This window comes from Eutrigla gurnardus (genome assembly GCF_963514095.1).
Source record: "Eutrigla gurnardus genome assembly, chromosome: 2".
NCBI classification, from domain to species: domain Eukaryota; kingdom Metazoa; phylum Chordata; class Actinopteri; order Perciformes; family Triglidae; genus Eutrigla; species Eutrigla gurnardus.
In genome coordinates, this window is record NC_139916.1 from 28,308,790 (window position 1) to 28,327,992 (window position 19,203).

General features: G+C 41.3%; 1 protein-coding gene across 1 annotated transcript in view; it reads left to right on the forward strand.

Annotated features, from left to right (window-relative positions):
- ptprt (protein tyrosine phosphatase receptor type T) overlaps positions 1-19,203 on the forward strand; it is a gene marked incomplete at its 5' end in the record, with an annotated part of 328,852 nt that overhangs the window by 284,431 nt on the left and 25,218 nt on the right. Inside the window, 4 exons of the mRNA XM_084025273.1 lie at positions 14,341-14,417; positions 16,223-16,259; positions 16,798-16,895; positions 18,943-19,059. Of these exons, the coding sequence (XP_083881399.1) occupies positions 14,341-14,417; positions 16,223-16,259; positions 16,798-16,895; positions 18,943-19,059 (329 nt within the window). The remainder of the gene's footprint in view (positions 1-14,340; positions 14,418-16,222; positions 16,260-16,797; positions 16,896-18,942; positions 19,060-19,203) is intronic.

A 19,203-nucleotide genomic window follows, 5' to 3' on the forward strand; every position in this document is an offset into this window, starting at 1 on the left:
CACTTTCCTCTTTCCTCCTCTACCATCTACCATCAAAGTTTTCTCACCTCTTTCTTTGTTTCTTACCCTCCTCTCCTCTTCATCCTGTCTTATTAACTCTGACAGTATCTGTGTTGAGGCAAAACACAGAAGTATTTTCTCATTACAGCCATCTGTCTGCTTCAATTTCCTTCCCCCCACTCCCCCCTCTCCTCCTCTTCACTTGTTCTACATTTCCTTCTCCGTTCATACAACAACCTTCCCAGATGGTCATTTATAATTCAACAGAAGCATGCCTTCTGAGTAAACTGGCAGCATTCACACATGTCTAAAGAATTATCAAGGAGAGTTAAGGTGGTTGAGTTGAAGTCCTTCACAGCACCTTTTTTCAGTTACTTGCTGTTTGTTGCATGTCGGCATTCTCAACCGTTTTCAATTGTGTCAGAAGCAGCTTTACAATTCCATTTTTAACCATCATTCACTTGTTCCTCCTCTGATTCTTATATCAGTGTGGAAACGACAAGAGTTTATTCTGAAATGATGGGACTAACAGTAATGGGACAAACCAATCACAAAGCTGTAAATGTGTGAAGGTAGAACTCGTCTTTCAAAGAGACACCTTCACTTCCATTATGATTTGAATTGTTTCAGTTTCTTTTGTCTGCGTAGGGACATGAGGTCTGAAGTGTAACCTTTGAATCTGTTAGGATCATCGACTTACTCATTGATTTTTTCACACTGCTCCTTTTTTCCATCATTGGGAATAGTGCACCATAAACATCTTTCTTTATTGAACACAATGCGTTGTTCTCTATCGTTTTAATGCCTTCAAGTTGTTGGACTTTGTACTTTGTGGCGTTTTGATTCTGAGCTTCTGCCAGAAACATTGTGCCCGCCCAAATATGTAGCTTCAGATAGACCAGCCTTTCTATTGGAAGCTGGAACAAAGTCCAGTCTGATTGCTCAGGTCTTCCTCATAGTCGACTGATTGTCAAATTATATCTTTTTTGTTTTCTTGCTCAGAAAAACATTAAATCAACAACATTATTGTTTCACAATAATGGACAGTGTGTGTGTGTGTGTGTGTGTGTGTAGTTTGAATCTCTATCCATTGACCACCATGGACCTCCTAGATCAGCCAGTGTGTATGTGTGTCAAAGGCGATCGCTGTGGTTAGTCCTAACCACATCCTATGTCTAAACATCTCAGCTGGTAAATATACAGATGGAAATTAACCTTTAGACCGACCTAAGTATCAGGTCAAAAGTGTCCTTGTAACCCGTTGTAACCCCAGTGTGCTGGGCCAAATGAGTCCTTACCATTGGTGCGAGGGAGGAAATGTGAATGATCAGTAGCGTTATAGCTTTGAGTGAAGCAGTGCAGTATACAGACATATTCCTTCATATAATGTCAAATAACCAAATATAACATCATAAAGCATTATATAAGATCATTTACTGTGATATTTCATCATATACAATCATAAAACTGGCATTAAAAAAATGCACCATATACCATCCTATTCCATACTGTCACAGAAATGTCAGATGTCCCGGTGAAATGGTGGGTGACAGGTATTGATTTGATCATATTTTCCTCGAATACAAAGTACAATAATTACAGCACATCTAATACATCGTACAATTATGAAAAGTACAACAAAATAATAAATCAATAAAATCTTTGTACTTCAGGGGGACAAAGGGAAGCTGTGCTTATCATGTCCTGCCCCTTCATTACGTTATCACATATAATTAACATATCATTTAAATTTACAAATAGCTCCTATATGTGTGTGAAATAGTTTTTATCTAAATTTTGAATATGAGCTGTATATCCATGAAGGGATGTTGTATAAGAAGCCACTCACCTTCGACCTGTCAAGGATCAACTCTTCCGCCTCCAACCCCAGGAAACTCTTCTCCATGTTCTCCTCCCTCCTCACCCCTCCTACCCCTCCCCCTCCTTCCTCCCTCACTGCTGATGACTTTGCAACTTACTTCAAAGAAAGAAAGAAAGAAGGAAAGAAAGAAAGAAAGAAAAAGACATCAGCTCCTCATTCACTCCTATAACCTCTCAGAAAACATCTCCACTAACTCTCAACTCTGATGGCCTTACCAGCTTTAGCCCTCTCACCTCTGAAGACATTCACAAACGTTCCCTCCTCTCTTCTCCAAGACATCTCACATGACATCTTGCCATTCCTCACCACCCTGATCAACTCCTCCCTCACCTCAGGTGTCATTCCAGCAGCTTTTAAGACGGCTACAGTGAAGCCCCACCTAAAAAAAAACACCCTAGACGCTGCTGACATCCAAAGCTAAAGACCTGTATCTCTTCTTTCATTCCTCTCTAAAACCTTGGAACATGCCGCCTACAACCAACTGTCATCCTATCTCTCACAGAACAACCTCCTTGACCCTAATCAATCAGGATTCAGGACTGCTCACTCCACTGAGACGGCCCTCCTCACAGTGACCGAGTCCTTGCGAGACACCAGGTCCTCATCCCACTCCTCTGTTCTCATTCGCCTCGACCTATCTGCTGCATTCGACACAGTCAACCACCAAATCCTTCTATCCACCATGGCTGAACTTGTCATCACTGACTCTGCTCTAACCTGGTTCACATCATACCTGACAAATCACACCTTTCAGGTCACATGGAATGGCTCCATGTCCAAACCCTGTTCTCTGGACACGGGTGTCCCTCAAGGCTCAGTACTAGGACCGCTTCTGTTGTCATTATACACCAGATCACTAGGTTCTGTTATTACATCGCATGGATTCTCCTACCATTGTTACGCAGATGACACCCAGCTGTTCCTCTCTTTTCCCCCAACCTCTGACACTCACAACGCAACTCGCATCTCGGACTGTCTGGCAGACATCTCCGTCTGGACAAGAGAGGAAAGACTGCCCTCGCATGGACCTGTCGGTCACTGTCGAGGGCATCGCAGTATTGCCGTCGTCAACTGCGAGGAACCTGGGTGTAATCCTCGATGACCAACTATCCTGCACCCCCAACAGCACTGCTGTGGCCCGATCCTGCAGATCTGCCCTCTACAATATCCGCAGGATTCGGACTTTCCTCACAAAGGATGCAACGCAACTCCTGGTCCAAGCACTGGTCATCTCCCGCCTTGACAACTGCAACCTTCTCCTGGCTGGACTCCCGGCCTCTGCGACTAAACCATTGCTCGTATCCAGAACGCTGCAGCACGCCTCGTCTTCAGTCTACCCAAATTCTCCCATGTGATCCGATCCCCCTCCTCCGTGACCTCCGCTGGCTCCCTGTTGTAGTACGCATCGAAATTCAAGATGATGGCACTGGCCTTCAAGGCCATCAATGGAACGGCACCCATCTACCTTCAAACACTGGTCAAACCACACGCCCCAAAGCGAGCACGCTCCTCTATTTCAGCTGGCCGGCTGGTACCACCATCGCTGAAATCAAACAAATGTCGCTCAGCGAAGTCCAGACTCTTCTCTGTTCTGGGCGAAAAAGGCTCAAGACTCACCTCGACTCTGCATAGCATGATCCACTAACAATCCCCCCCCCCCCCCCAAAAAAAAAACACTTCTATGTTCTTACCTATAGCATATTGATCATAGCACTGTTGTTCTTAAGGTATGTTTGCTGAACAGCTACTACTTTACTCACACAAAGACCTAACACTTGTCTATTTTTTAGCTCTTATTTTATCGGCAAATATATGTTGTCGTTCTTTTGACAAATGTTCTCATTGTAAGTCGCTTTGGACAAAACCGTCTGCGAAATGCCTTAAATGTAAATTTAAATGTAAATATGAGGGATAGAGAAAGAAATAACACCCCAGCCTACTGTGCATGTTGTTCCTTCCTCGTCTTCTTTCTTCTCTCTCTCTCTCTGTACAATTCCTCTTGTTAATCACATTCATTATGCGTCCTGCTGTTCAGGTGAATGAGAATAATGGCTGTCAGTCATTGGTGTTACGAGTGAAGCGCCTTCACAATCAGTATCTCCTCCTGCATCATGTTGCATCTCATTACTGCCGAGGTCGTATGTGTGTGCGTGTGTGTGTGTGTGTGTTAGCTGTACGTACAGTTGTACACAGTGTGACTGACTTCCCTTCTCCTTTCTTCATCCTCGTTCACATTCTCAACACGTCTGCTGAGCTACTCTGAAGTCAGAGCGCCAACAACTCTTCTCAAGTGTTTGACCAAAGAGCCACAACAAATATTAGCATCACACACACACACACACACACACACACACACACACACACACACACACACACACACACAGCTATACAAATAAGCACACTCTGTACACTCGTAGTAGCACATACAAATTCAGTGGATCAGAGTCCTACACCTGCAGTCCACACACACGTACACACACACACACACACACGTACACACACACGTACACACACACACACACACACACACACACACACACACAGCAGTCCAGTTTGTGCTTGATTGCATCGGTGCAGCACTGCAGCAACATTATTCCACCTGCAGACCAACAGTAAAGTAAAAATAATCTGTCATTTGTTTTTTGAAAATTCTACTTAGATTTTTCTAATTTCAAGCAAGCATTGTACAAATACACATTTTTACATTGTAGTTTCTGAAATGGATGGTGCTTTATTCCACTTCATGCATTCTCTCTTCCAACAATATTATTAGTCATAATTGATAGTATTAACTTTTATTTTCCAGCCAGCGAGAAATTTCTGTGTAATATTTAAGCTGTTGATGCGTTGCCATGTTTGAATATTGTAACCAGTCTTATGGCAGGTGAGACAACACAGTACTTTCAACACCCAGACCAGTTTTGTACAACACATGTCCCAAAGTGGTAACTAAGACATTTTGTTGTCTAAACCTAACGTTGGTTTTGTTTTCCATTTAGTGACTTATTTCACAAACTTCTATCACACTGTGGAGGTAAAATTCCAAAAATTGAAACCTCAGTATGTATGAATCCTATATGTACATGGACACCGCTGAAGAATGTGCACATGGAAAATAATACATGTCATTGCAAAACCATGGCCCGTATCACACTGCTATAAACGCCTCCATTTTTTGGTGATGAGGATATAAATGAATATGAATATATCACATCTTCTCTGTAGTGTAAAGGCACAGAGACCAACAGAGCAGACTGATTCTCAGCAGCACATGATGAAGTGGTTTCTGCTGCAGTGATAATGATATCAGCGGTGGTATTATTGATACTGTTGATGCTGATTGCTGTTAATCACTGTTCCTTTTCTGAAGCAGCTGGGGGTAACAACGACTCAGTCATCATACAATAATATAATAATCCTGCAGTTATACATGCAGAAGTTAGAGGCTGATTTGTTAAACATGTGTTGTTGATGTGGGAGGGGATGATGTAATAGTTGTAGTTTTAATTAGAAGGTGGATTATAATCCATGTGCTTGTCAGTGTATATACACTGTTAGCCGACACGCTGTGAGCAGATGCAGTGCGTGATAATTGATTGTTGATGCATGAATCAGAAGATATAGCCTCGTCCTCCGTAACAGCTCATAACAACGCAGTCTCAGGGCACATAGTGAAACAATCAGGAAATGTAGTCTCATACGTCACACGGCACACATTCGTGATGACGTTACATGAAAAACTCACCTCAGTGAGTCCACTACTTGATGTAAGTCGGTTCATTTCATATAGAAGTGGCCCACTGCAATCACTATGGCAACGGTACACACAAAATTGTCCGCTGCTCTGACCATCCTGCTACGGTGATTGCACATTTAATGGAAATGTCCCTTCTACTCTATTTAATTTCTATGGTTTCAGCACAAATCTCAACGATGTTCTACAACATACGAGCAAGTGAAGAAGACACACTTTAACACACTTACACGCTACTCAAACTCTCTCTCTCACACACACACACACACACGCACACTTTCACTCAATCACACATGCTATTAAATCCCATAATGCCCTGAGCTGGGCTGACAGCAGAGTGTATGCCATGAGTGAGCTGAGCTCCACAGGGAGTTAACTGATTAAGTATATCTGTGACAGACACAATCCCTACTTAGTGGCGACTGAAAGAGGAGGCGAGGAGGAGAAGTGAGGAGCTGAGAGGCAACAGAAGAGTAAAACATCTTGTTCAGCACTTTCAACTCGCTACTGAGAGCGTTTTTTATTTCTCCTTCTCTGTGAAATACGGCTCCATCTGTTTTTGTGGACGTTTAACAGAGTTCTGGCTGTTTACCGCGGTGCGTTTAATGACTCACCTGTCATGTTGCCCTGCTGGATGGTGTCTTCAACCTTTGTTCCTCATGTTTCTCTACATTCAAGTGTTATTACTTGTAATATATGAAGGGCAATCCTCACCAAATGCTCCTGAGCATCCAGCTAATGGCTTTTTAAACACTTGAGCGACAGGCCATCATACATCTAAGATTAGTGTCACTGCGTGATCCTGTATTATCTAGTCTCTCTCTCCAGGCTTGTACGTGATAACTATGGAGGGTTGGTGAGCACTGGACAAAGTAATTACTGGCTCATTAATATTAAAACAAAAACCTCATCAGGCTCCTGCAGATATACGGAGGTCACTTGAGCTTTGTGGCAGTTAATATATTGCATTGATGAGGCCGGGTTGAGAAGGTCGGGGGTTGGATCCTTGTTGGACTCCCAACAGTTCACCTACAGGTCTCTTGACGACACAGTCAACATAGCCCTCCATTTCAGCCTCCAGCACCTGGGCCTACGCCATGGGCGTCGCTAGACACCTTTTACTGGGGCACGTACCCCAGTATTGATCTGCCGTACCCAAGTAAAATCTCCCGTTCGAGTTTTAACGTGCTACTATATTTGGCAGTGGATTCATTTATATTGATAATAACGGTAAAAGAATGGATTTTCTTTTTCATCCACAATCTCAAACCAACGCAGTTTAACCCAAAATACAAGCTGAGGCGCGCACCTTGTGGTCCGGGTCAGGTGCGCACATTACGTCCGTGCACGGCAGTGTGCATGTCGTAGCCGGTGCACCGCTGTTTTTTGTGATTTTAGTAATAGGGGGCCTGTGCCCCAGTAGAGCTTTATGTCTAGCAACGCCCCTGGCCTACGCAACCAACCTGTATGCCCCCAGGACCCCAAGGACCCTTATTTACACGTCCCTTCAACTTCACACTTTAAATGCAGACACTCTAAAAACCTGCATATCTGTGTAACTACATTTTTATGTTTCTATTTAATTATGTCTTAATTAATGCTGTCAGTTAAACGCGTTATTAACGCACAAGCGTTTTAACAGCGACAATTTATTTCTCGCGAGATTAACATTCTTTTTGGCCTCGCAAACTGTGTCATTTTCCTCACATGCTATTGCAACAACTAGTAACGTTAGAAAAACTACAACACCACACCGGATCTAGCTAGACCGGAAACAAAACAATAGCCACGCTGTTTGGGAGCCGGGTAGTATCCTAGGCACGTTACTGTTTGAGTGAAGGCGAGCGAAAACGAAAGAAAAAATGGATGGTAAAAAGATTTTTAATGGAAAGTTTTCATTTAAACAGTTGCCAGAAGAAAGAATCACTCACACAGGAAGTTTTGATTAGATGGAATAGTACCCTGCACTATAGGCTGTGTCCTAGAACCTGTACTTTATAATTTCATTTTGTTTCGCAGAGTCTTCGTTTACCTGAAATGTGCACTTTATAATTTTATTTTGTACTGCCCTGTTTGCTAATGTTGTTTTAAATCAAAGAAAACATTTGCATAAAGCAAGCCAATCCACTTTTCCATGTTGATAAGAGTATGAAAAAAATAATAATAATAATAATAATGGGACAAAAAAATCAAGCGACATTTAGAATAGATCAATTATGCAATTAATTGTGATTAATTATGAGTTAACTATGACATAAATATCATGTCATTTTCCATCATTTTCCATTTTTACATACTTTATTCTTAAGAAGAAAGAAAGCGATTAATTGCAATTAATCACGGCAAATTGTGTGATTAATTAGTTAATTGTTTTTAATTGTTTGACAGCACTAGTCTTAATACAATTGTAGTGTGTTCTCATCTAATCATACCTGGCAAATAACCCATCTTTGCTATGTACGATATATACATACGACAAAAAGTCTTAGTTTTATGTCAAATAAAATAAAAACTCATGATCATAATGAAGGCACAATATTTCCTCTTTTCAACAGAAAGCCAGTTACTGCTCCTTACAGGCGGCTGTAAAGACAATGGAATATATTTACGGCCTTGTGTGACCATAAAACATCTGCAGGAGCTTGATAAGGTTTTTGTTCAGTGTCAACGACCCAGCAATTAATTTATCCAGCACTCTAAAAAACAAAAGCCTAACCCACTATAGAGTGTGCCACATCACAGTTTGTCAAATAAGCAACAGAATAATATTATAGCTAAATTATGTGTGTGTGTGTGTGTGGGGGGGGGGGTTATTTTAGGGTAAAGGGAAACATCGTTCAACTTTAAAAATCTGACTTTGTCTTGTAGCATTTTCATCCCCAGGATAGTTGATGAGGAAAGTTGAGAAGATTTGTCGGAGAAGCAAAAAAGCCTCGCTAGTCTCTGATACATATTTCAGTGAAGGTTATAGATCATTTAAATTTCCAACTATAATCTTCAATGGGGCCATGCAGGCTAGAAGAGATTCACTAGTGCTGTTTCAGTGGAGGATTTCAGTATTATATAACATAAGTACTTCTTAAATGTCTTTTTGCCTCATCAAGTGAGAACAATCTGGGTTAGAAACTGGCCCTATAATGTAATAAAAGGGCAGTTTATTCATGGAACCGGAGCAAAATGACTCCATAGATTATCTCCTGCTCCAATTAAGATCCTTCAGAACATTATGTGGTGATGTAAAACCTCATCATGACCTTTGCTCTGTACAGCTGCTCCTGTTTTCTGTTGAGGTCTGACATTCGATTCTGGTGAGTCCTCCTGCTGCACTCAGTACATATAGTCTGATCTGAGTCTATGCTGCATTCACTGCCCATGGGAGTCCTCCATGATAAAAAACACTTTGTTTGGCCTTTTCTGGACCCCTTGATTAAACAAGTCTCCTCAACTAAACTTTTACTGTAGCTTATGGGGTAATGGAAAGATGAGAGTGGAGAGGAGGAGAGTGGAGAGGGGAAAGGAGAGGAAGGGAATGGAGAGAAGGGGGAGAGGGGGAGTGGAGGAAAGAGGAGAAGAGAGGGAATGAGAGGAGGAGAGTGAAGAGGAGGTGGGGGAGAGAGGGAGTGGGAGGAGCACAGTGAAGATGAAGGTGGGGGAGAGAGGAGGAGAGTGGAGAGGGGGGTGGGCCAGAGAGGAGTCTTTGTGAAGTCTAAATCAGGTGAACTCTATGTCAACCAGTCCCTTCCACCCTTCATCCACAGGCAGGTACCGGGCTGCTGCCCGGACTCAGTGCCGGCCAGACCAGATGAAGTCTATGATGGCTCTTTGAACGTCCTCAATCAGGCCTCTTCATGGCGTATGAGCAGCGGGTCGAGGCAACCAGAACACTTCCCATACAACTGTTGTAGCAGTAATTTCCATATATACATCTGAGCGCACACTTTCTCCTGAACTCCCCCCCAGTTCCTTGCTAGGAAGCCTTAAGTGCCCAAGAAGTCCCCCAACACTTTCAGCCCCTCTCTCAGACTGGGAACAGCCTGATCCCTCCACTGTCCCACCAACAAGGCCACTCAAGACACTCTTTGTCCAGTTCACCCGTGCAGATGAGGCCTTTTCATACAGGGACAGGGTGTCCTGCAAACAAAGAACATACCGTGGCTGGAGACAAAGATGCAAACATCGTCTGCATAAGCAAATACAGCAGGAGGACCCACTACGCCGAGGGCCACGGTAGTGTGAGACCACTCAGCCTTAACAACCAACAGCTGACCCTTCACCACCTTAGTAGTAGACAAGACAGTTGCAGTTGTTCTAAACAGATCAGCTACTGCTGCACTGAAATTCATGCCTTGTGGAAGGGCACGTAACCTCTCCAACCATAAGACCCAATCAACCTCATCTGATGGAAGAGTATGAGTCTCCTTTTTTTGGGTGCAGACTTCTGAGATTAAAGCCCTTTAGTTTCTGTCTCTCACCATGTTCAAAGACCCAGTTGTGATGCTTCACATGGAGATGTCAGAGAAGAGAACAGACAGGATGAAACAAGCAGCAACAGTGATACATGATCATCTTACTTTTTAGTCTTTTTAATAATGTCACATACCCAGTCGCAGGCCCGCCAGCCGCAGTTCTACCAGCTGCAAGTCTGCCCGCCAGAGGTCCACAGCTTGGCAGTAGGCGTGGTGCCTGCCGCGGTGTCAGCATGAGTGGAGCCGCCCACCTCATCAGAAGAGTAAACCTGCTGTTTATGCAGATACAGAAAATGGGCTTGTGTCCTTCATCCCAATCGACTTCAGTTTGGGATCTTTATCTTCTATTTTAAATCCATCAGCAAACCTACTCATCTCGTTCTCTCACAACTCGTTCAGTATGAACGGAGGAACACTGTATTGTTGTGGAAAAATGAATCTGCCCAATAAAGATCAACAACCAGGATCAGCTTTTTCTCCGAGGTTTATTCCACTAAGTATTCTCATCTGCAGAGGAGGGACTGGTCACCCCTGCCTTCTGATGCAAAGGTTCAGAATCAGCAGGAACAACCCTGAGTCCAACAACAATCTCCCTTTTAAGGAGGAGGAACCAAAGGACGGATCATGTCCTATCTTACAAAGACAAGATGTACAGGCAAGGTCAAGATTTACAGAACACAGGCGTCATAGTCCTGAAATTATCTTATGTCAATGTGGCACTCATGTTCATATCATCTACAAACAGACATTCATTTTCGTCATAGCATAACAGTCAAAAGAGGAGATGCGGATCGACGTCTGGCCTGACAAATATTCTGATTATAAATTACAAACATCCAAAATTCCCATTACAGTATACAGTGATCCACGTGGAGGGAGCTGACAACATGCTGCACAAATGTATCTCTAATAAACACACCACTCTATCAACATGAGACAGATCTTTCAAGAACACAACTACTGCATCATTCCTTCTTGATGCAAAGCACAGTTTGTATGTGCTCATCGACAGTTATGCTAAACTTTCTGTTGGAGAGATGGAGGTGGTGTCTCGGTGGATGGCATTCACTCGGCCACAACTCATCAAAACATTTAAGAAACTTTCCTGATCATGCAAAAGGACAAATGGATTTTTTTTTCTTCTTGTTTTAGGTTTTAATTGAGGATCATTTTAAGGGCTCCTCTAAAGTGTTTGTATTTGAGGTTGTGATTGTTTGACACCAAAATCATTCTTAAAATTCCCGCCTTCATTTTTCACGCCCAGATGCACACAGAGTACACTAATTAAAAGAAATACTTACTTCTGTTTCACGCACTGTAAGCTTCTTCAAACCTGTGGCCTGTATCCAGATCTGCTGTTTGCCAGCCAGTACCTCCTGCCATCTTAGCCCAATTAGAGCTCCCCTCCCTGGGCAGAGAGGAGCGGAACCCAGTCACATATCTCTGGCTCTTGTGTTGTGACAGCCTCTGACACTAGCGCAGTGTAATTATTGCTGTCTGAAGAAAAAACACACGGTGTGTGGAGAGAGAGGAGATGGAATAAGTAAGTGAAGGACAACAAGGCAGGGGAAGAGGAAGGTCAACACTTTCTCAGTCCTGCCTCGTCTATACCGTCACTTTGTCTGACGTCATCATGACACACTGCTACAGTGGCAGTAAACACGTGGTTAACCTTGTGAACTCAGACTGAAACATTCCATTAGGTTTGGGCAAACCACTTATTACATAGTACGGGACACGGAGCGAACACAACCAACAACAGGTGTTGCTAGAGGACAACAGCTGTTAATGAAGTGAAATGTAACGTGAACACAAACGAGAGACAGTGTGTTTGTCTGGTCCGTTCACCTCCACTCCCTCCCACCCTGTGTGTGCTTCTAGTCTCTCTTTCTACTACATCAACACACTTCTGGATCATTTTCTCTTTGCGAATAATAAGGACTTTTACTTTGTAGTAATTTGAAAGCCAGGTGTGTCTCCCACACAGTCTCACTGCAGTGAAATAGTGAAGACAGTAGTCCATGATAAAAAACACAGTAGGTTGTGGCAACAAAACCAACGTTAGGTTAAGACAACAAAACCAATGTTAGGTTAAGACAACAAAACCAACGTTGGGTTTAGACAACAAAACCAACGTTAGGTTTAGACAACAAAACCAATGTTAGGTTTAGATAACAAAACCAACGTTAGGTTTAGACAACAAAACCAATGTTAGGTTTAGATAACAAAACCAACGTTAGGTTTAGACAACAAAACCAACGTTAGGTTTAGACAACAAAACCAACGTTAGGTTTAGACAACAAAACCAACGTTGGGTTTAGACAACAAAACCAAGGTTAGGTTTAGACAACAAAACCAAGGTTAGGTTTAGACAACAAAACCAAGGTTAGGTTTAGACAACAAAACCAAGGTTAGGTTAAGACAACAAAACCAACGTTAGGTTTAGACAACAAAACCAAGGTTAGGTTAAGAAAACAAAACCAATGTTAGGTTTAGACAAGAAAAACCAACGTTAGGTTTAGACAAGAAAAACCACCTCTCATGGTTTCATATGTTCTCTGTGTTCAGGCTGATTCAGTGGATATGAAGCTGGTCTTGGTCCTGTTTGCTAGCTGTGTGTTGGCTTTTAACAGCATCGCTTCAATCAGTAAAGACATGGTGACTTCAAAGAAACAACTTTTTTTCTCGGCCCTCTGTGTTCAGTCTACCCATCTAATTTTCTCTTTCTTCCTCATTCCATTTCCAACTTGTCAACTTCTGCTCCTCCTCTTCTTTTTGACCTCTCTCTCCTCTCCTTGCTTCCTCCATCACATCATCGTCTCCCAGAGTGAAAATAAGAGAGGTTAACTGGAGCATGTCAACTCCAGAAAGGCAAACACTCAACATGAGAGAGAGAGGAAAATAGAGATAATTAAGCTAAAGCATGTCCGCTGCAATTTCTTGCTGTTTGTACGTTAAGACTGCCTGCCAACCACATAATCATCCCCATAGGTGTCCTCATACTATGGAGGGTATCAGAGCAAAGAACGAAATAATTGACATTGAAAGGGAAAAGAGATCATTAAGTTCTGTTGACATGGTCTTGTGCTTCACAGCGTTGAGCCGTGGCTGAGCTGATGTGAATACTCATAGATATCATCCGATATTTAGAGAGAATGCCAAAAACAAGCATTACAAACATCCAATACTATTTTAACACGATGCTTAAGTCATAATACAATATTATCGGGATACTTATGAGATAACATTTTATTTTGGTTCATCTCATTTGTTTCATTGCCGCTAAATGCGTTTGTTTGTCAGTCAAGCAGAGTGGACTGAAGAAGTAGCTGTTAGCATTAGGTTAACCAGTAACTTATATTTGATATGCAAAATATCGCAATAGTTTGTAGAATATAGTTTAGAAAGTATGGAATATCAAATCATTCCTTGATCATTCTTAGTGATGCAAAATGCATTTCCATTCAAAAAGTTAAAAGTAATTTGGAAAGTGGATGGTTTTGTTCTCTCCACAGCTCTTCATCTTGAGCTTAACCAACCATTAGGAAGTGAGGCGGAGCGTTTAACCAGAATGAAAACATGAGCCATGAATCAAAGAGTTTCCAGTGGGGGTCACGCTGTGTTAGCTTATTGTTTATGGATTAATTGTTAGTATAGAAAGTCAAGTCTGCTGAGAGAGGCAGACCTTAATGGGAACAGTGTTTGTTCTATCCTTCAGTTATTCAAATAATATGTGTTATAAATCTGGATTCTAAATGTTTATTAATTGTATTTTTTCTGTCTGTCACTCAGCTCACGCGGAGGTGAAGTGAACTGAAGTGAAAAAGATATTTAAAATAAATAAAATCACGCTGAATCAAGTGTTTCTGAAGGTGTTTTAGAGGCAGAATGTCAGAAGTCCTTTAGATTAAAGGATCAGTGAACTGTCGGCCTGCTTGTGATAAGGTGTTTCTATGGCAATGGATTGAACAGCTGAATCTACCTGTGAGGGAAAGATTGTGTTTATGGCTAGGAGCGACTGATGGTACGAGATAGGACCTCGAGTCTCAAAGAGACGTGTTGTGTTGGTTCAAGACTGAAAGAAGACCGTTGTGCCGTGGTTTGGTAGGTAAACGTCTGGTTCAGACAGTCCACTAACATAGTTGGTTGGTTGTTTCCATCCCATCAGTTAGCTGCTCAGATCTGTGGGTAAATGTAACTTTAGGCCTGTTGTATTTTTGTGCTATCTGACCCCACAGACGATCACACCAGAGTCCGACTGCAGCTGCTGGACGGAGACCCTCACTCCGACTACATCAACGCCAACTACATAGACGTGAGTGTTTACACACACACACACACACACAGAGAGAGCTTGGTACCCTAATACCTGTGATGGACTGGAGAGTAAAAATCATCTTCATCATCATCATACAAATTAAGTTATTATATTGTCACAGTTGCATTCTTTGCCACGTCTCTTTACCTTAATCTTACCCTCCAATTAACTTATAAGGACGTATAAACCAGAACGATAAAACCCTCCAATTTTTACTTCTTCTATTATTATTTTTTGTTGTTGTTGTATTTGTAGAAGTGTATAAAGTATATATTTGTGAGTGTGTGTGTGTGTACGCGTTTGTGTGTGTGGGTGTGTTATATAATCAGTTGAATTTCTATTATTTGGATTTCCCTCCTCATTCTTCTTCTCTCCTCTCTTTAATCTCTCACAGCTGACTCTTATAATATTAGTTGTAATGGTTTTGGTGCACAATTTATATTTTCAATCAGTCTCCACTGATTTTTCTTCCTGAAACAGAAACAGCAGAGATAAGCCAGCGTGGTCTCAATGACGATACGAAAGTGATGAATGTTTTCATCTCTGTCTTAGGGACACGTTGGGGACAAGAGGGAGACAATCATTGGAGGGAAAATTAAAATCCCCCCTATTATTTAATGTGATGTTTATTCTCACAACGACCTTCAATTATGCTTCTCTGAGGAGGGGACGGATTAAAGAAGAAAAAGAGTGGGAGGAGGTTAATCAGCTGATTCATTGGCTGTTAGCAGCGGTTACCAGCCTCATAGATAACAGACCTGCTAGAAGGTTGTCATCTATTCAATCATTGATCATCGATCATTGATGCGAAGACAAGGAGACGACTCTAGTCATTATGACGGGAGGAAGTCAGCTGACGTCGTTTGAAGAGAAATACAGCCAATGTAAAGAGAAAGTCTGTGTGGCTAGATGGCTCAAACAAACACAGGACGTTCACAGGAATGTTAAAATTAACTCATGAATGCAACATGTATAACAACTTTATCACTTACTTATTTTAATCTAACTTAAGATATTTTTGTATTTATATTTTGTCTCAATTCCCAACATTTAGTGTGTTTCAACCATATTCCCAGCCTGAAGCATGAGATTGGCATTGATAACAACTGATAACGGTCATCTAATGGGCTTATTACATAGAATGGGGGTGAGGGAGGGGAATTTAAAAATGGGAGAAAAGGGGAGAATAAATGATGGAAGAGGGAGGAAAAGATGGATTGACATAGTTATGGAAGCAGGCAGAGAAACCATTATCTAGAAATGAAAGAAGTAAAATGGTACTAAGTCCCACAGCTGGACATTAACAGTATCGTAGTAGCAAAGACGAGGATAGTGCAAAAACAACAGGCATCTGTAAAAATGTTTTAAAAAAGTAGGTATATGGTAAATATATAGAAATTGTAAAAAGAAATACAATACAAACATAATGTTATATTATATACAGAGTGCATGTCGTAAAGTACAGTTACAGTAAAGGGAATTAAGCTCAAACAACACGTCGACAAAGGTGTGGCACCATTTTGAATAACCAAACGTGAATATTTAAATGATATTTAAATAGATTTTAAATAACTAAGCTAGAAAATGAGACAAATGAGGAGTAGGACAACAGATGGGAGAAGGTAAAGAAAAATAATCATAAAACATAAAAAATAAAAATAAAGACAAGACGAATGTGGAAAAGGAATGAATAACATCATAAAAATAGAGAAATTAGACAGTCTGGAAGGAAAAAAAGAGATGGCGATGATGAAAGCATGCAGAGATTTCATTTTTATGCTTCTCTTGTTTTTGTCTCACAGGGCTACCACAGACCCAGACATTACATCGCCACACAAGGTAATTAAACTGACGGGAGACACTGTGTGTGTGCATGTGTGTGTGTGCATGTGTGTGTGTGTGTGTGTGTGTGTGTGTGTGTGTGTGTGTGTGTGTGAGTGAGTGTGTGTGTGTGTAGCAGCCACCTGGTAAACGTCGTCCTTTCTGTCTAGAAGGCTATTACCACAACCTCCTAAATCTAAACCGTCGTATAAAATACCCCTGACAAATTTAAGACCCCATTACCTCAAAACCCAGAACCACTATCTGGGATTGATAGTGTGTGTGTGTGTGTGTGTGTGTGTGTGTGTGTGTGTGTGTGTGTGTGTGTGTGTGTGTGTGTGTGTGTGTGTGTGTGTGTGTGTGTGTGTGTGTGTGTGTGCCCCCACATCCATGTGTGTCTTGTTTCTGTGTGTGATTTTGTAAGTCTGTCCTGTCACTATTTTTACATGACGTTGGAACAAAGGTGTTTTTATAAATGTATACACCTGAATGCATGTTTGTACACAGTGTGTATGTATATATAATGTACATGTGTGTGTGTGTGTGTGTGTGTCAGGGCCCATGCAGGAGACAGTGAGGGATTTCTGGAGGATGGTTTGGCAGGAAAACTCGGCTTCTATCGTCATGGTTACCAACCTGGTGGAGGTTGGAAGGGTGAGTTCATCATCAAGATTACTACGTGTGTGTGTGTGTGTGTGTTTGCATGCAATTACAGAATGAATACATTTATTGTACACATTGTTATAGTTTTTCATGTTAATTGCATGTACATTACAATCAGAATCACTCAAATCAACAAATAATCAAGTTCTTTATTATAGCAGATTTACAAAAGTGATGCAAGTGTTGCATATTCAAGGCAAGTTTATCAAATGATTCTGTTATTCATGTATACTAAGGTCAGAAACATGGAAGAGTGTTACACATGGAAATAAAACAGGAGTAGAAGGAACATTCCCTTTCTGATCAACGTAGCAGGATGGTTAGTGGCCATTTTTACATGTACCGTTGTAGTGGTACATGTAAAAGTAACATTACACAAAGAGTAACATTACACAAAGAGACAGAGTAAATTAATTTAATGCTTCATCCACACATCACACCATAGGAAACAATATTGATATTGTTAGATGAGAGACAGCTTTGATACCATCATTTCGTGTGACAAGTTAACAATCACATTAAAGCAATGCAATTGCCAAGCTAGCTGGCTAACTAGCGTACACTGTCATTCTTTAATGATGGTTGCAGAAAATGAGCTGATGAACAGCAACAGAGCTGAGTCTAACGTTCCCTCTACCAGAAGAACAATATACCTAGTGAACTAGATGCCTAGCTAACTAGATACCTAACTAACTAGCCAGACATTTGTCTCTGGAAAAGGACAAGATACTTGGCTAACTAGCTAACAATTTACCTAGCTAACTAGCTTCTTAGCTAACTAGCCAGAAATACGTCTACATAACAACTAACAACGATCACCATTTCTTTTTTACTAGTCACATGACCAGTGAAAACAGTTCAATCAAAGAACAGTCTGTTCTACTCATGTTCATGCATCTTTGGAGAGAGCAAAACTTTGACCTTTTACTGAGACACTGAAATATGTTTTCATTTACACATTTACTGAAAGAGCAAGCTTTTTCCACACCTGTAGGATGACAGGTGTACTTATTGTAAGTCGCTTTGGACAAAAGCATCTGCTAAATGCCCTAAATCTGAATGTAGGTGTGACAATATAGAACAAAAAGACTGCTGACCGTATCTCCTTCACATGCATTCAGAGATACTAAATGACAATTCCGTCCATAGAATACCATCTAAGTTCTATGTAACCGAAACTGTTGTGAAATATTTCTAAATGAAAACTACATGCACGTAAATAACCAGCTTAGTTTAAGAAGACCGTTCTGCAGGTAATGGTACAGCATTTTACTGTTGGTGTTAATCTGTGTATTCGTGCAGCAGGTCTGAGTCTAACCTTTTCACTTTTAAAAACTCTTATTAGTGATACAAGATGCTGTGTGGGTCCTCTATGTACTTCTGTAAAGCTGATTAGAAACCTGGTTCTTGGTATGCAGCACACGGCCAAAAACATCTATCTGAGGATTCTCTAATCCTCTACCCTGATTATGGAAAGTGTGTGTCATTTACACTCCTTTTGAGGAATCAGCTTCCTAGTGGAAGCCGACCGTAACCCAGTTAGTGAACACCGTGTGGAGAAGGAATCAGTGAGTGTTGGTGGTGGAGGGGATGAAGATCCTGAAGTCTCTGTGCTGATATAAGTCACACGGCGAGGAACATTTCTGAAAATGTGATGTTGTTGTGGAAATCTCACAAAAACACACAAAACATTTGAACAATAATGAAGCTTTGAACCACATGTTTACACCAGTCCATCGCCGTCGGTTAACTAAACTATAAATTGCAACATAACAGTAACAAAAGCCTGGCGATGCTTTCCACAACTCCAAACCAGATGTTGTCTTATAAAATCACATCCTGCGGCGTTGTGTTTCCTTTAGTGAAAGCTGTTCCATGAATTTTAATTTACGTCTCTTAAGTAGCCATTTAATGTCTGATTCATGTTTTGATGGCGAACATGTTGTTGCTTCATCCCACTCTGCTTTTGCTCATCATCTCATAGTGATGTACTACAGGTATTTAACTTCCTTATATGGATGTACATTTTGTTTTCCAGGTGAAGTGTGTGCGTTACTGGCCGGATGAGATGGAGGTTTACGGAGACATCAAGGTGACCCTGATAGAAACTGAACCACTGGCTGAATACGTCATCAGGACATTCACCGTCCAGAAGGTAAACTAGAAAATCATCGACATCAAACAACATAAGACTTATGATGTGTTTACACCAAACATGAAGCAAATGGCTCTTTTATAACATACAGAGGAAATGTGTGTCTGTGGTCCAGCAGAGCTCTAGAATAGTAGCTCATACCAG